Raw genomic sequence first — 13680 nt, 5'->3', positions numbered from 1 at the left:
TTGGGAGGAGGCTCATGTGGAGCATAAACACTGGCATAGACCTGTTGGGTCGAATGTTTATGCTGTATAATTCTGTGATATTACTATGTTCTTTTATTCGGTATCTCTTGGCTCTGAGATTCCTTTGTCTCTGCCCTGTCTTCTGCCAGTCTTCTTTGCTTTCTGCTATCCAGTACATATTGGCTTTAAAACCTTGACCTGGAAGAGTTCTTTGTTGATTCAATCTGCTTCTTTACTGGTCCATATTTTATCTCACTTCTTTCATTATTATTATTTATTATAGACGGTCCCTCGTATCGAGGATAACTTGCGTCCATGCCTAAAGGGGATAAGTTTTCAGGTGTTTCAGTGAAGGACCTAATATTCCAGGTCCCGAACTACATCCTGAAGGGTGGAGGATGCCTGTGTGTGGATTTTTTTTACCGTGTAGTGGCCATTGCACACCAACCACCATACAGGCTTGACCGAGCTAGCTCTTGGTCCAGTGACAAGGATTAACCAAGATGACTGGAGACCAGCTCTGCATAGAGGGAGTGCAACAAAGGTTCACCAGACTGATTCCAGGGATGGGAGGATTGTCCTATGAGGAGGGATTGAGTAGACTAGGCCTATATTCTCTAGAGTTTAGAAGAATGAGAGGTGATCCCATTGAAACATACAAAATTCTTACAGGGCTTGACAGGGTAGATGCAGGGAGGATGTTTCCTCTAGCTGACGAGTCCAGAACCAGTGGTCACAGTCTCAGAATAAGGGGTCAGCCATTTAGGACGGCAGCGGTTCAAGGCAGAGGCTCACCACCACCTCCTCAAGGGCAATTAGGGATGGACAGTAAATGATGGCCTTGCCAGTGATGTCCGTATCCCAGGAATGAACAAAAAAAGGTACAAATCATACAACATGTAGATTAATATAGTAGGTGGTCCATGCACCTCTCCAACCTCTTGAGATCAATACCTTTCCTTTCCCTTTTTGTGAATTGACATGGCTAGTCATCAGAATATAAGAACGTAAGGATTAGGAGCAGGAGCAGGCCATTCGGCCCCTTGAGCCTGCTCCACCATTCAATAAGATCATGGCTGATCTTCTACCTCAACACACTCCTGCACTATCCCCATATCCCTTGATTCCCTTAATATCCAAAAATCTATCGATCTCTGTCTTGAATATAATCAAAGACTGAGCCTCCACAACCCTTTGGAGCAGATAATTCCAAAGATTCACCACCCACTGAGTGAAGAAGTTTCTCACTTCTGAGTGTCTGCTGGCTGCTGTTCCAACTTATCTATTAAATGATCTCTCTTCTGATGTGTTCAATAATCTATTTCACAAATATTTTCCCTTCGCCTTTTGTTGCTCGATTTCCGCTGAATCCTTGAATCTTATGCCTGCAGTTGTAATCGGATATGAAAGTGCCCTTACACTAGATTGTTTCTGTTGACTAAATGTTGGAAAATTGGAAGCAATAATTGTGAATTTCTTGTAGGCATGCTTTGCATCACTGGTCAGTCAAGACTATGTGAATGGTACTGATCAAGAAGAAATTCGAACAGGTGAGATTCCCTTGAAGAATGCATGCAATGATATAAAATATGTTTGCACAACATGAATCTTTTAGTTCAGTTAACAAAATCAGACTGTCTATGCACTCATCGGTGTTACATTGCATAGTTTAAGGGAAGTGTTAAATTCTGTGTGAATCAAGGCATATTATTTTAAAAAGTAACTTGTATTCAGACCTGAGATGCAGCGGGTGAATTAATTATGAAAGCTCTTAATATAATGGCCTAAAAATTGCAGTCAGCATAGCACTTGCCTGGTGCGAGGCCCCACCCGTAGACTTGCAGTTCGGCGCTGCAGAGTTGTGCGTAACGTATTACATCACTGAGCACAGCATACAGCCTATGTGTAAGCGAAGATGCACCCACTTCTTTCAACCTGCAGCATTGAAATTACCTTTTTAAAGATTTTTAAATCATTTTAACAATTTTTAATTAAATAGCAAATTGTTCCTTAATAAATTTATAGATGCAAGTATTTTAGAGAACATTCACTACATATTTCATTGCGAGATAGTTACTGAATACATTTAACGAAAACAATTAAAGAAGTTAGAATTGTTGGAAAAATATGTAGACTGCACAATTGCCAAAACTAGTACTTATTTCATATATCAGCATTTTGTTATAATTATGTAACAAAATACCAACATATTGATTTTTGAAATGCAGTATCTATATAGAAACCCTTTGTTATTGAGTCTTGTACACAATCATGTTTCACAGACAATATCAACATCTTTGCCGTAACTTTTTTTTTATTGGCATCTCCGACTCAAATTTTAAAAGTTCCTATATTGCATAGTAGAAACATAGAAAATAGGTACAGGAGTAGGCCATTCGGCCCTTCGAGCCTGCACCACCATTCAATAAGATCATGGCTGATCATTCCTTCAGTACCCCTTTCCAGATTTCTCTCCATACCCCTTGATCCCTTTAGCCGTAAGGGCCATATCTAACTCCCTCTTGAATATATCCAATGAACTGGCATCTACAACTCTCTCTGGCAGGGAATTCCACAGATTAACAACTCTCTGAGTGAAGAAGTTTTTCCTCATCTCAGTCCTAAACGGCCTGCCCCTTATCCTAAGACTGTGTCCCCTGGTTCTGGACTTCCCCAACATCGGGGACATTCTTCCCGCATCTAGCCTGTCCAGTCCAGTCAGAATCTTATATGTTTCTATGAGATCCCATCTCATCCTTCTAAACTCCAGTGTATAAAGGCCCAGTTGATCCAGTTTCTCCTCATATGTCAGTCCAGCCATCCCGGGAATCAGTCTGGTGAACCTTCGCTGCACTCCCTCAATAGCAAGAACATCCTTCCTCAGATTAGGAGAGCAAAACTGAACACAATATTCCAGGTGGGGCCTCACCAAGGCCCTGTACAACGCAGCAAGACTTCCCTGCTCCTATACTCAAATCCCTTTGCTATGAAGGCCAACATACCATTTGCCGCCTTCACCGCCTGCTGTACCTGCATGCCAGCTTTCAATGACTGATGAACCATGACACCCAGGTCTTGCTGCACCTCCCCTTTTCCTAATCTGCCGTCATTCAGATAATATTCTGCCTTCGTGTTTTTGCCCCCAAAGTGGATAACCTCACATTTATCCACATTATACTGCATCTGCCATGTATTTGCCCACTCGCCTAACCTGTCCAAGTCACCCTGCAGCCTCTTGGCATCCTCCTCACAGCTCACACTGCCACCCAGTTTAGTGTCATTTAGTAGGACATCACTGTTGCTTCCATTTGCAGTGAAACTCTTTCGACTACAGGGAAATACTTCAGTTGCTGCGTTAGGTTTGCAACACTGATCTTTGATGATATTGGATGGTAGTTATGAGTTCAGTCTTTTGAGAGATGCATCAGTTGCCTGGTATTATAATCATGATGCCATTCCTCTCAGATTTGTTCTATCTCCTCCTGTGATTGAAATTCTCGTCGTGCCTGCTTTCTGTCATAAGTACGCTCCCTATTCATTTTACCTAGCTCTGACTTGAGTCCTTTAAACCCGGTCTCCAAACTAGGTGGTGATGTTACTTACCGTTGAGCAGTCTTTAAGGACCTAAAATGAGTCCTGTGGCCTGATGTTGACTGTCTATTCCCTGTTGCCACCTCTCATGGCTGCCATCCACAAGCCAACACTGTCTGCCATTCGCCTTTCTCTGAGCTCTACTGCGCATGCGTGGCCATTTCAGCGACGTCCAGAACGTCAGTTTTTTTTCCCCACACATGCGCAGAAAGCCCGGCTCCTTTTTCCAGCGCAGACCACAGGCTCCACCCCATGAGGTGACCGGCCACGCTGCCCGGCTGCAGATTGCAGCACAAACATCAGGGAAACTTCCGACATTTTTTTCTGGCACATTTATTTACCTAAATAAGTGGCGCAACTCTGGCAATATGTCAGAAAACGGGCTCGGGGAAAATTGAGCCCATGGTAATGACATGACTCTCAATTACTATAACTTTAAGTGGCAGAATAAAATATAACTGTGTACATATACTTTCCAATTACTTTAAAAATTAACACAATTCAAATTTCATTGAATGCAGACCAGAACAAATGTTACTTTTCCTTTTCTTCCTCGCCATCTTCTTCCTTCGTTAATCTTTTGTAAAGTCCTGTGATTAAGGCTACAGCACCTACCTAAAGTATGGTGAGTGCATTCACATTCGCAAAAAAAACGGCGCAAATACTGGGAAAAATTGAGCCTCATGCCTAAATGATATTTATTACTTGATCAAATTATGTTTGGTGGGTAATATAGTTTAAGCACGTTGCAATTCTGAGCTTGGTTTTTCAGGTTTATCAGACCTTAATCGAATTCTAAAATATCTGCTCCAATACCCACTTTTTATACCTTTTTCCTTACCTCTTCTACGTGATCATTTGCATGTTTCATAAAATTATTGAGTTGTCCCTTCAAGGCCTTCTAATACAACAAGTTGTATTTAAATAGCACCTTTATGTCGTAAAACGACCCAAGGCCCTTCACAGGAGTGTGATGAGGCAAAAATTTGGCACCAAGCCACACGAGAAATTACAGCAGATAACCAAAAGCTTGGTCAAAGAGAGGTTTTAAGGAGCATCTTAAAGGAGGGCGGAGCGGGAGGGAGTTCCAGAGCTTAGGGCCTAGGCAGCTGACAAATCTACAGCAAGTAATACAAAAAAACACAGTACAGAAAATATAGAGGGGAAGCAGAAAGGAAGACAGACAGAGACCAAGGGGAAACAGTAAAGGATTTTATAAACATACAAGTGAAAGAATGGATAAAGAAAGCTTAGGTCTAATAAGAGGTGACAAAGGATAACTTCTCACGGAGGTGAAGGCATGAGAGAAATATTAAATGAGTACTTTGCCTTGTTTTTTAATGAAAAAAAGTGCAATAGTGGAATGAAAACATACAAGAGGAGGTGGAGCAATTGGATAGGCTAACTATAGATAAGGAAGTAGCACTGAAAAAGCTGGAACTCAAAGTGGAAGAGGCACTGGACCTTGATGGCAAGCATTTGAGAATGCTGTAGAAAGTCAGAGCAAATAGCAAAAGCTTGACCACAATCTTTTGAACATTCTTGGATATGGAAAGTCGAGGGAGAGGTTGTCAATGCAACACCTCGGTTTAAAAATGGAGAAAGCAGTAAACTGGATGACTATAGATCAGTCTGCCCAACATCAATAGTGCGTTAGCATCTAGGGCCATAATATGGGATTGAAGTAATACTTAGAAAAACCCGGGTTTAATTATGGACAACCAACAGAGATGGGTAAAAGACAAGTCATGTCTCTCAAATGTAATATAGTTTTTTGAGGAAATAATTGATAAAGAAAATGTAGTGAATGTTCAATAAGGTGCTACAAAGTAAGCTTGTTGATAAAATTAAGCTTTAGATAAACAACTCTTTAAAAGTTTCTAAGAAAAGGATTAATCAGAATGATTTGAAGTCTGCTAATGTTATACTGCTATTGATTTTTCTTTAAATTGTAGTAATATCCTTTAGCTTTTGCCTGTTAAGTGAGGAAACACGTCAATTTAGATGCAGTGGTCACTGAACTGTTGAATTAAGACTGGCCTTGAAGCAATGGTCAGTTTAGACAATAAATCTGATTATTAAATCACTGGAATGTTTTTCAAAGGCAGAGAAGCTTCATTTGTTCATCTGGAATGCAAAGATAACCTCCGGCTACTATTCTCTACTGCTAACCGTCTTCTTAAACCCCTCTTCCCTGTCTCCACCACACTCACCTCCACCAACAAGTGCGAGGAGCTCATGGACTTCTTTGTCTGAAAGATTGAGATCATCCGATCAGCTGCCTCTGCCACTTCCCTTCCTTCCCCTCCCTAACCCACCAGGCCAAACTTCCTCTGAGGTTTTCCCCTGAACTTGCATCTTTCTCCAGTTTCTCTCTCATCTCACCTCTTGACCTCCACGCTCATCTTGTCCATGAGACTCATTTCTTGCTCCCTTGACCCTATTCCCACTAAACTGCTGAACACCCAACTTCCTTTTCTGGCTCCCATGTTAGCTAACATTGTTAACAGTTCTCTCTCCTCAGGTACTGTCCCCCCCTCGTCTTCAAATCTGCCATCATCACCCTTGCCCATCTGTACCGCAACTCAATGTTTGAAGCCCTTCAATCTGGTTTCTGCCCCTGCCACAGTACGGCTCTCAGACAAAGGCAACGATCCCTCCTTGTCCTTCTTGACTTGTCTGCGGCTTTGAAACGGTTGACCACTCTATCCTTCTCCAATGTCTCTCTACCGTTGTCCAGCTGGGTGGGACTGCACTCGCCTGGTTCCACTCTTGCCTATCTAATCGTAGCCAGAGAATTACCTGCAGCGGCTTCTCTTCAAGCCCACGTATCATTATCTCTGGTGTCCCCCCAAGGATCTATCCTTGGCCCCCTCCTATTTCTCATCTATATGTTTCCCCTTGGCAACATCATCCGAAAACACAGCATCAGTTACCACATGTACGCTGACAGCACCCAGCTCTACCTCACTACCACTTCTCTCGACCCCTCCTCAGTCTCTAAATTGTCAGACTGCTTGTCCAACTTCCAGTTCTGGATGAACAGAAATTTCCTCCAATTAAATATTGGGAAGACAAAGCCATTGTTTTTGATCCCCACCACAAACTCTGTTCCCTAGCCACTGACTCCATCCCTGCCCCCAACTTCTGTCTGAGGCTGAACCACACTGTTCGCAACTTGGTGTTATATTTGACCTTAAAGTGAGCTTTCGACCACATACCCGCGGCATAATTAAGACTGCCTATTTCCACCTCTGTAACATTGCCCGTCTTCGCCCTTGCTTCAGCTCATCCGCTGCTGAATTCCTCATCCATGCCTTTGTTACCTCTAGACTTGACTATTCCAATGCACTCCTGGCTGGCCTCCCACATTCTACCCTACGTAAACTAGAGGTGATCCAAAACTCGGCTGCCCGTGTCCTAATTCGCACCAAGTCCTGTTCACCCATCACCCCTGTGCTCGCTGACCTACATTGGCTCCCGGTTAAGCTTCACCTCGATTTCAAAATTCTCATTCTTGTTTTCACATCTCTCCATGGCCTCACCCCTCCCTATCTCTAATCTCTCCCCCCGAGATGTCTGCGCCCCTCTAATTTTGCCCTCTTGAGCATCCCTGATTATAATCGCTCAACCATTGGTGGCCGTGCCTTTTGTTGTATAGGCTCTAAGCTCTGGAATTCCCTGTCTAAACCTCTCCGCCTCTCTATCTCTCTTTCCTCCTTCAAGACGCTTCTTAAAACCTATCTTTTTGACCAAGCTTTTGGTCATCTACCCTAAATTATTCTTATGTGGATCGGTGTCAAATTATTTGTCTCATAATACTCCTGTGATGAGCTTTGGGATGTTTCACTACGTTAAAGGCGCTATATAAATACAAGTTGTTGGAGGTGCTTAGTACTGCACTGAATTGTCAGCCTAGATTATTTGCTCTTTTGGATGAGATGTTAAACCAAGGCCCCATCTTTCCTTCAGAGTGAATCATAGAATCATAGAAATTTACAGCACGGAAGGAGGTCATTTTGGCCCATCGTGTCCGCGCCAGCTGACCAATAGCTATCCAATCTAATCCCACATCGCAGCTCTAGGTTACGGCACTTTGAGTGCACATCCAAGTATCTTTTAAATGTGGTGAGGGTTCCTGTCTCTACCACCCTTTCAGGGAGTGAGTTCCAGACTCCCACCACCCTTTGTGTGAAGAAATTTCCCCTCGTATCTCCTCTAAACCTCTCTCCAATTACTTTAAATCTATGCCTCCTGGTTGATGACCCCTCTGCCAAGGGAAACAGGTCCTTCCTATCCACTCTTTCCAGGCCCCTCATCATTTTATACACCTCAATCAAGTCTCTCCATAGCCTCCTCTGTTCCAAAGAAAACAGACCCAGCATCTCCAATCTTTCCTCATAGCCAAAATTCTCCAGTCCAACATACTTGTAAAACTCCTCTGCACCCTTTTCAGTGTAATCACATCTTTCCTGTAATGTGGTGACCAGAACTGCACACAATATTCCAGCTGCGGCCTAACCAGTGTTTTATACAGTTCAAGCATAACCCCCTTGCTCTTGTATTCCATGTCTCGACTTACAGGTTGAGCGTCCAAATCTGGAGTTCCAGAATCTGGAATGTTCCGGAATTCGGACTCTGGGACGATCCGTGGCAGGATCGTCCGGAATCTGTAAAATATTCCGGAATCCAGGCCAGACGACCCTGCCGACCTTGGGGCCTCGCCACCGCCCTTGCCTTGGGGCCTCGCTGCCGCCCCGCCCGATGACCTCCTGGGCGGGGCTGGCGACCCAAACAGCTCCTCGGAGAGCACCCCCCCTTCTGACGTTCCGAAATTCGGAAATACCCGAACCTGGGCTCGGGTGTTTACGGACGTCAAACACGTTCCGAAGTCCTGAAAAACACGAAAACCGGCTCGGCTTCAGTCTCTCGGTTGTCGGATTTGGGACGCTCAACTATATTCCATATGCCTTCTTAACCATCTTATCTACCTGGCCTGCTACCTTCAAGGATCTGTGGACCTGCACTCCATCGTCAGTTTGTTCCTCAACACCTTTCAGTGCAGTACCATTTAATGTGTATTCCCTTGCCTTGTTAGACTTCCCCAAATGCATTACCTCACACTTATTCGGATTGAATTATTTTTCCCTGTTCTTCCCACCTGCCCAGTACATGGATATCTTCCTGCAGTCCGCAGTTTTCTTCTTCGTTATCAACCACATGGCCAATTTTAGTATCATCTGCAAACTTCTTAATCATACCCCCAACATTTAAGTCCAAGTCATTAATATATACCACAAAAAGCAAGGGACCCAGCACTGAGCCCTGCGGAGCACCACTGGATACAGCCTTCCAGCCACAAAAACACCCATCAACCATTACCCTTTGTTTTTTTTCGAACAGCAACAAGCCACGTTTGCAGCTAAATCAGACAAACGTGCTCCAGATCTGACACTGAAGTGCAAACAAAAACCACGAGAGGTGTGCCCACTGTTAGTTTAAAATTGTGCACCGTTTACATAATTTCCATGGGCAAAGCACCATATGCTCAAATGGCGTACAATCTTTCACTTTCTTTTGATTTAAAAATCTCACTCTTAACATTTCCTGATAGTGACAGCCCTGTAATATTTACATGGCAAGATAAAACTTTAAAAACCTACCAAAATCCTGTAATCCTTCAGAAGTGCTTCAGCTCTCGTTATGGTACTATTGAATAAGATTGATGTCTATGTTGTGGCCGTGTAGATAAATATAGCTGCATTATGCAGTGCAGTAAAGCGCTTAAAAGAGCAACACACCTGGAATTCATGAGCAACAATAACAAATGGAAGAAGCTCAAGTCGTCTTCAGCCTCACTGGACATTTAAAGGAGGAAATGCCTTGATCTTGTATTATTTTGAATGTACTTCTTACATTTCACACTTAAATGAAATTAAGTATTACTTTAGCATCGTATGGCGCAGGAGGACGCCATTCGGCCCATTGCGACTGTGCCGGCTCTTTGAAAGAGCTATCTAAATAGTTCCACTCCCCCTACTCTTTTCCCGTAGCCCTGTAAATTATTTTTCTTTAAGAATAGATCCAATTCCATTTTGAAAGTTAAAAGGGAATTTATGCACATTTTTTTAAAATCCCATGTTTTTCTCCTCCTGTTCTCAGACCATTAAAGAAAAAATCTACTCTGCCTCCCAGATCCCTCTTTACTGATGTATTTGTAAAAGGTACTAGAAACCTTTTCTGCTGCCTGAGCTGAGAGTCTGGAGCTCTCTGGTTTGTCTTATAAAAAAAAATGTTAAAAAAAATAAACACACATCTCAATCTTCATTTGAGAGGAGGAAGAAAGAGAGAGGGAGTGCCAGCATTAATGATGCACTTTAAGAACCAGCCAAACCATTATTGAGCTTTAATAGCGAGTCCATGTTGGAAAAGGAAATCATTATTTTGGTTGTCGTTATGTCACTCTCTTTCGCTGTTGCAGTCTCGTTTTACAGCGAGTCTTATTTTGATCAGAAATAACTCATTTAAAAAAATAATTAAATCACAGCATGCTGGAGTGGGTGAGTGCAGGACGGGCTGTTTGTGCAGAGAGAGGGTCAGACACCGAGCTGGCTCAGCATCATGCGCTCGCTCTCTTGCTCCGGGTGTGTGGTCGGTCCGTGTTTCACTGGACAGTTACGATGGCTGGTATCTGACATTTTCACAGTGCGTCCAAGATCTTCTCCCCCCGGACAATTCTACATGATAAAATTGCCAAACTTTGCTGCACACTTATCCTCCACTTGTTCATTTAGCCGCTCATCTTCGTTGGCTCTGGCAGTTTAAAATATTTAAAGCGGCTTTCACACTGATTATAACAGTGTCTTTTGCTGAAGTGGCATTCTCCACCAACCAAAAAAATCCTTCTCTAAGCCATCAACCAATGCACAGCACTGTCACGTGATTGCAGAGACCTGGTCTGCGGCAAGTCTATTTTTGATTGGCTATCTTTTTTCGCCCCTTACCCCGTTTGCCCAAATGGTTTCAATGCTCGCACAGGGTCGGTTAGATTCAAATCTGAAGCTGTTTCCGGTGCAGCAGAGCGGCACGGTTCGCAATCCGAGATCGCGAGTTGGTATAAATTTTTATTAAAAAGCTCGGGTCTCGCGATTCATTCATTATTGCTGTTCCCTTTCCTTTTCAGTTTTTATATTGAGTCTGATTGTTATTGGCATTGTTTCATATATGTCCCCCAACTGCCTGCAGCTAATTATAGATTGTCCTTTTTTACTATTGTAGCCTGATTAAAACTATAATCAATCTTTGTTTATGTAACTTTTTGTTATAAAAACTGTAGTTTGATATTTGCTTAGACATAATTTGAAATTACACATCTATCCTCTGATCTAGGACCATCTAAGGTAATTTTGAACAATGTAATTTAAAACCCTCGTTGCAAACATTTCGTCTTGGGCCATTTTCAGGAACAGTGCAACTCCTTTGACAGAGTAATGGGAATACTGGTCTGCATCGGTGATTATCCATTCAGTGTGCTCCAGATTCAAAATTGTTGCACGAGGGGCAGTTACTGAGTGGGAGATGGGCATTGCTCACAACGGGGGCGGGGAAGAGGAGAAGCTAAAGAACCAGTTGTTCTGCTTTAATTTGGCCCTTTCGACTGAGTGTAATGTAGCCAAGTTTGCTGATACAAAGATGGGTGGTAAAGCAAATTGTGAGGAGGACACAGAAAATCTGCAAAGGGATAGAGACAGGCTAAGTGGGCAAAAATTTGGCAGATGGAGTAAAATGTGGGAAAACTTTGGCAGAAATAATAGAAAAGCAAATTATAATTTAAATGGAGAAAAATTTGCGAAGTGCTGCAGTACAGAGACACCTGGGTCCTTGTGCATGAAACACAAAAAGTTAGTATGCAGGTACAGCAAGTAATCAGGAAGGCAAATTGAATGTTGGCCTTTATTGCAAAGGGGATGGAGTATAAAAGCAAAGAAATCCTGCTACAACTGTACAGGGTATTGGTGAGGCCACACCTAGAGTACTGCGTACAGTTTTGGTCTCCGTATTTAAGGAAGGATATACTTGCATTGGAGGCTGTTCAGAGAAAGTTCACTAGGTTGATTCTGAAGATGAGGGGGTTGACTTAAAGGGTAGGTTGGGCCTATACACATTGGAGTTCAGAAGAATGAGAGATGATCTTATCGAAACATAAAATAATGAAGGGGCTCGACAAGGTGGATGCAGAGAGGGATATTTACACATGGGGAATCTAAAACTAGAGGACATAGTCTTAGGGCTGGCCTTTCCCCTGATGATTGTTGGGCTATTGCCCATCTATCGTCCAAATATGCAGGCTATCGCCCATTTTACCTTAAAAGTGGAAAGTTGGGCCGGAACATTGCCCAAAGATTGCCGACCCAACTTTCAGCGCACAAGAATTTCACATCGCCGAGGTGATCGCCCACCGCAACTTTCACCACATTGCCAGGCTGATCGCACACCGAGAAGATCGCTGGAGAAAAACTGCTCCTGACTGACACTGTTCGGCAGGACTCGGCACTACGGACGCAATTTTGAACATCTGAGGAAGTGAGGCTGCTTGAAGGGGCTTATGAGGAGAATGAATTTGAGTTATTTTAAGGGCCTCACTAACTCTTTGGCAATCATTACTCATATTTCTATTTATTGAGGACAAAATTTAGGGCATTTATAGCAATAGCTATGGTATCTGTAACTTCTCTACCATTATTGATGAATAATCACATGCTGCAGACTAAGATGGGAGAAGGTATATTGAAGAGCATTATGTGCCCAATCAAAGAGATGGCAGATTGCTGCGGAGGAGGAGACCTGACACCCGACTAACTTAGAGAAAAGCAATCATGCCTGAACTTGTCCGATAACACGTGCCTTAGGAGGCTGCGCTTCTGAAAGCAGCTCACCGCTGAGATATGCCAGCGCATCAAGGGAGATCTGCAGCCTACCAGCACCATCAGGACCGCACTGCCCGTTGAGGTAAAGGTTACTGCGGCACTTTCCTTCTATACATCGGGCTCCTTTCAGGCCTCAGCTGGTGACATTTGTGGTATCTCTCAGCACGCCACACATTGCTCCATTCAACAGGTGACTAAAGCTCTTTACGCTCGCAGGATGGACTTTATAAATTTCCCTATGACCAGCGAGGCACAGACCGAGAGGGCTTTGGGGTTCTCGAATAGCAAACTTCCCCAAGGTGCAGGGAGCAATAGACTACGCACATTGCTCTGAGAGCACCTTTACAGGATGCAGAGGTGTTTTCATAACCGAAAGGGATTCCACCCCCTGGATGTACAGCTTGTTGTCGACCACAACCAAATGATGGCAGTAAATGCTCATTCTCCAGGAAGCATCCATGATGCGCATATCTTGCGTGGCAGCACTGTCTCTGACCTGTTTAACAGTCAGCCACAAGGTCACGGTTGGATGCTGGGAGATAAAGGATATGGCCTTGCCAGCTGGCTCATGACTCTCCTGCGTAATCCCCAGATGGAAGCCGAGAAGCGCTACAACAAAATCCATATAGCTACACGCAATATCATCAAAGACGGGAGTGCTGAAGCAGCGCTTCAGATGCCTGAACCACTCTGGAGGCAGCCTACAATACCACCCTGAGCAGGTCGCTGAGTTCATCGTGGTGTGCAGCATGTTGCATAACCTTGCTATAAGGAGAGAACAACAATTGCCAGATGGGGCTGCCGGTCCACCTCAGGAGAGAGGACAGGAGGAGGATGACGAGGACCTCAGGGAGGACAATCAGCCTGGCGATGAACCCACCCACCCACCCACAAGACTGGAAAAGTCCTATGGAAGTTAAGCAGCTGCAAAACTCTTGTCAGCAACTCATAAATGAACGTTTTGCATGAATTTACATTGGTGACAGTTACAGAAAGACAACAGTTGCAGTTGCATTACATTTCATCCTTGCCTGGCCATTGTTTTCCAACAATTGTATTCATGTTTTACCTTACCGTACGTTATTATAAGACACTTGACAACAATTGTAAAATGCAATAAAATATTTAAATTATTGAACAATTTAAAAAATTTTTTAACTCT

At 43.5% G+C, this 13680-nt stretch overlaps 1 protein-coding gene across 1 annotated transcript in view; it reads left to right on the top strand.

Annotated features, from left to right (window-relative positions):
* LOC139252378 (mediator of RNA polymerase II transcription subunit 28-like) overlaps window positions 1–13680 on the top strand; it is a 33083-nt gene that overhangs the window by 9238 nt on the left and 10165 nt on the right. The window contains exon 3 of the mRNA XM_070873363.1: window positions 1484–1550. Within this exon, the coding sequence (XP_070729464.1) occupies window positions 1484–1550 (67 nt within the window). The remainder of the gene's footprint in view (window positions 1–1483; window positions 1551–13680) is intronic.

The sequence above is a fragment of the Pristiophorus japonicus genome, unplaced genomic scaffold (genome assembly GCF_044704955.1).
Source record: "Pristiophorus japonicus isolate sPriJap1 unplaced genomic scaffold, sPriJap1.hap1 HAP1_SCAFFOLD_461, whole genome shotgun sequence".
NCBI lineage: Eukaryota > Metazoa > Chordata > Chondrichthyes > Pristiophoridae > Pristiophorus > Pristiophorus japonicus.
The sequence above is the reverse complement of the archived record's forward strand: the minus strand, read 5'-3'. Positions and strand labels throughout refer to the sequence as shown.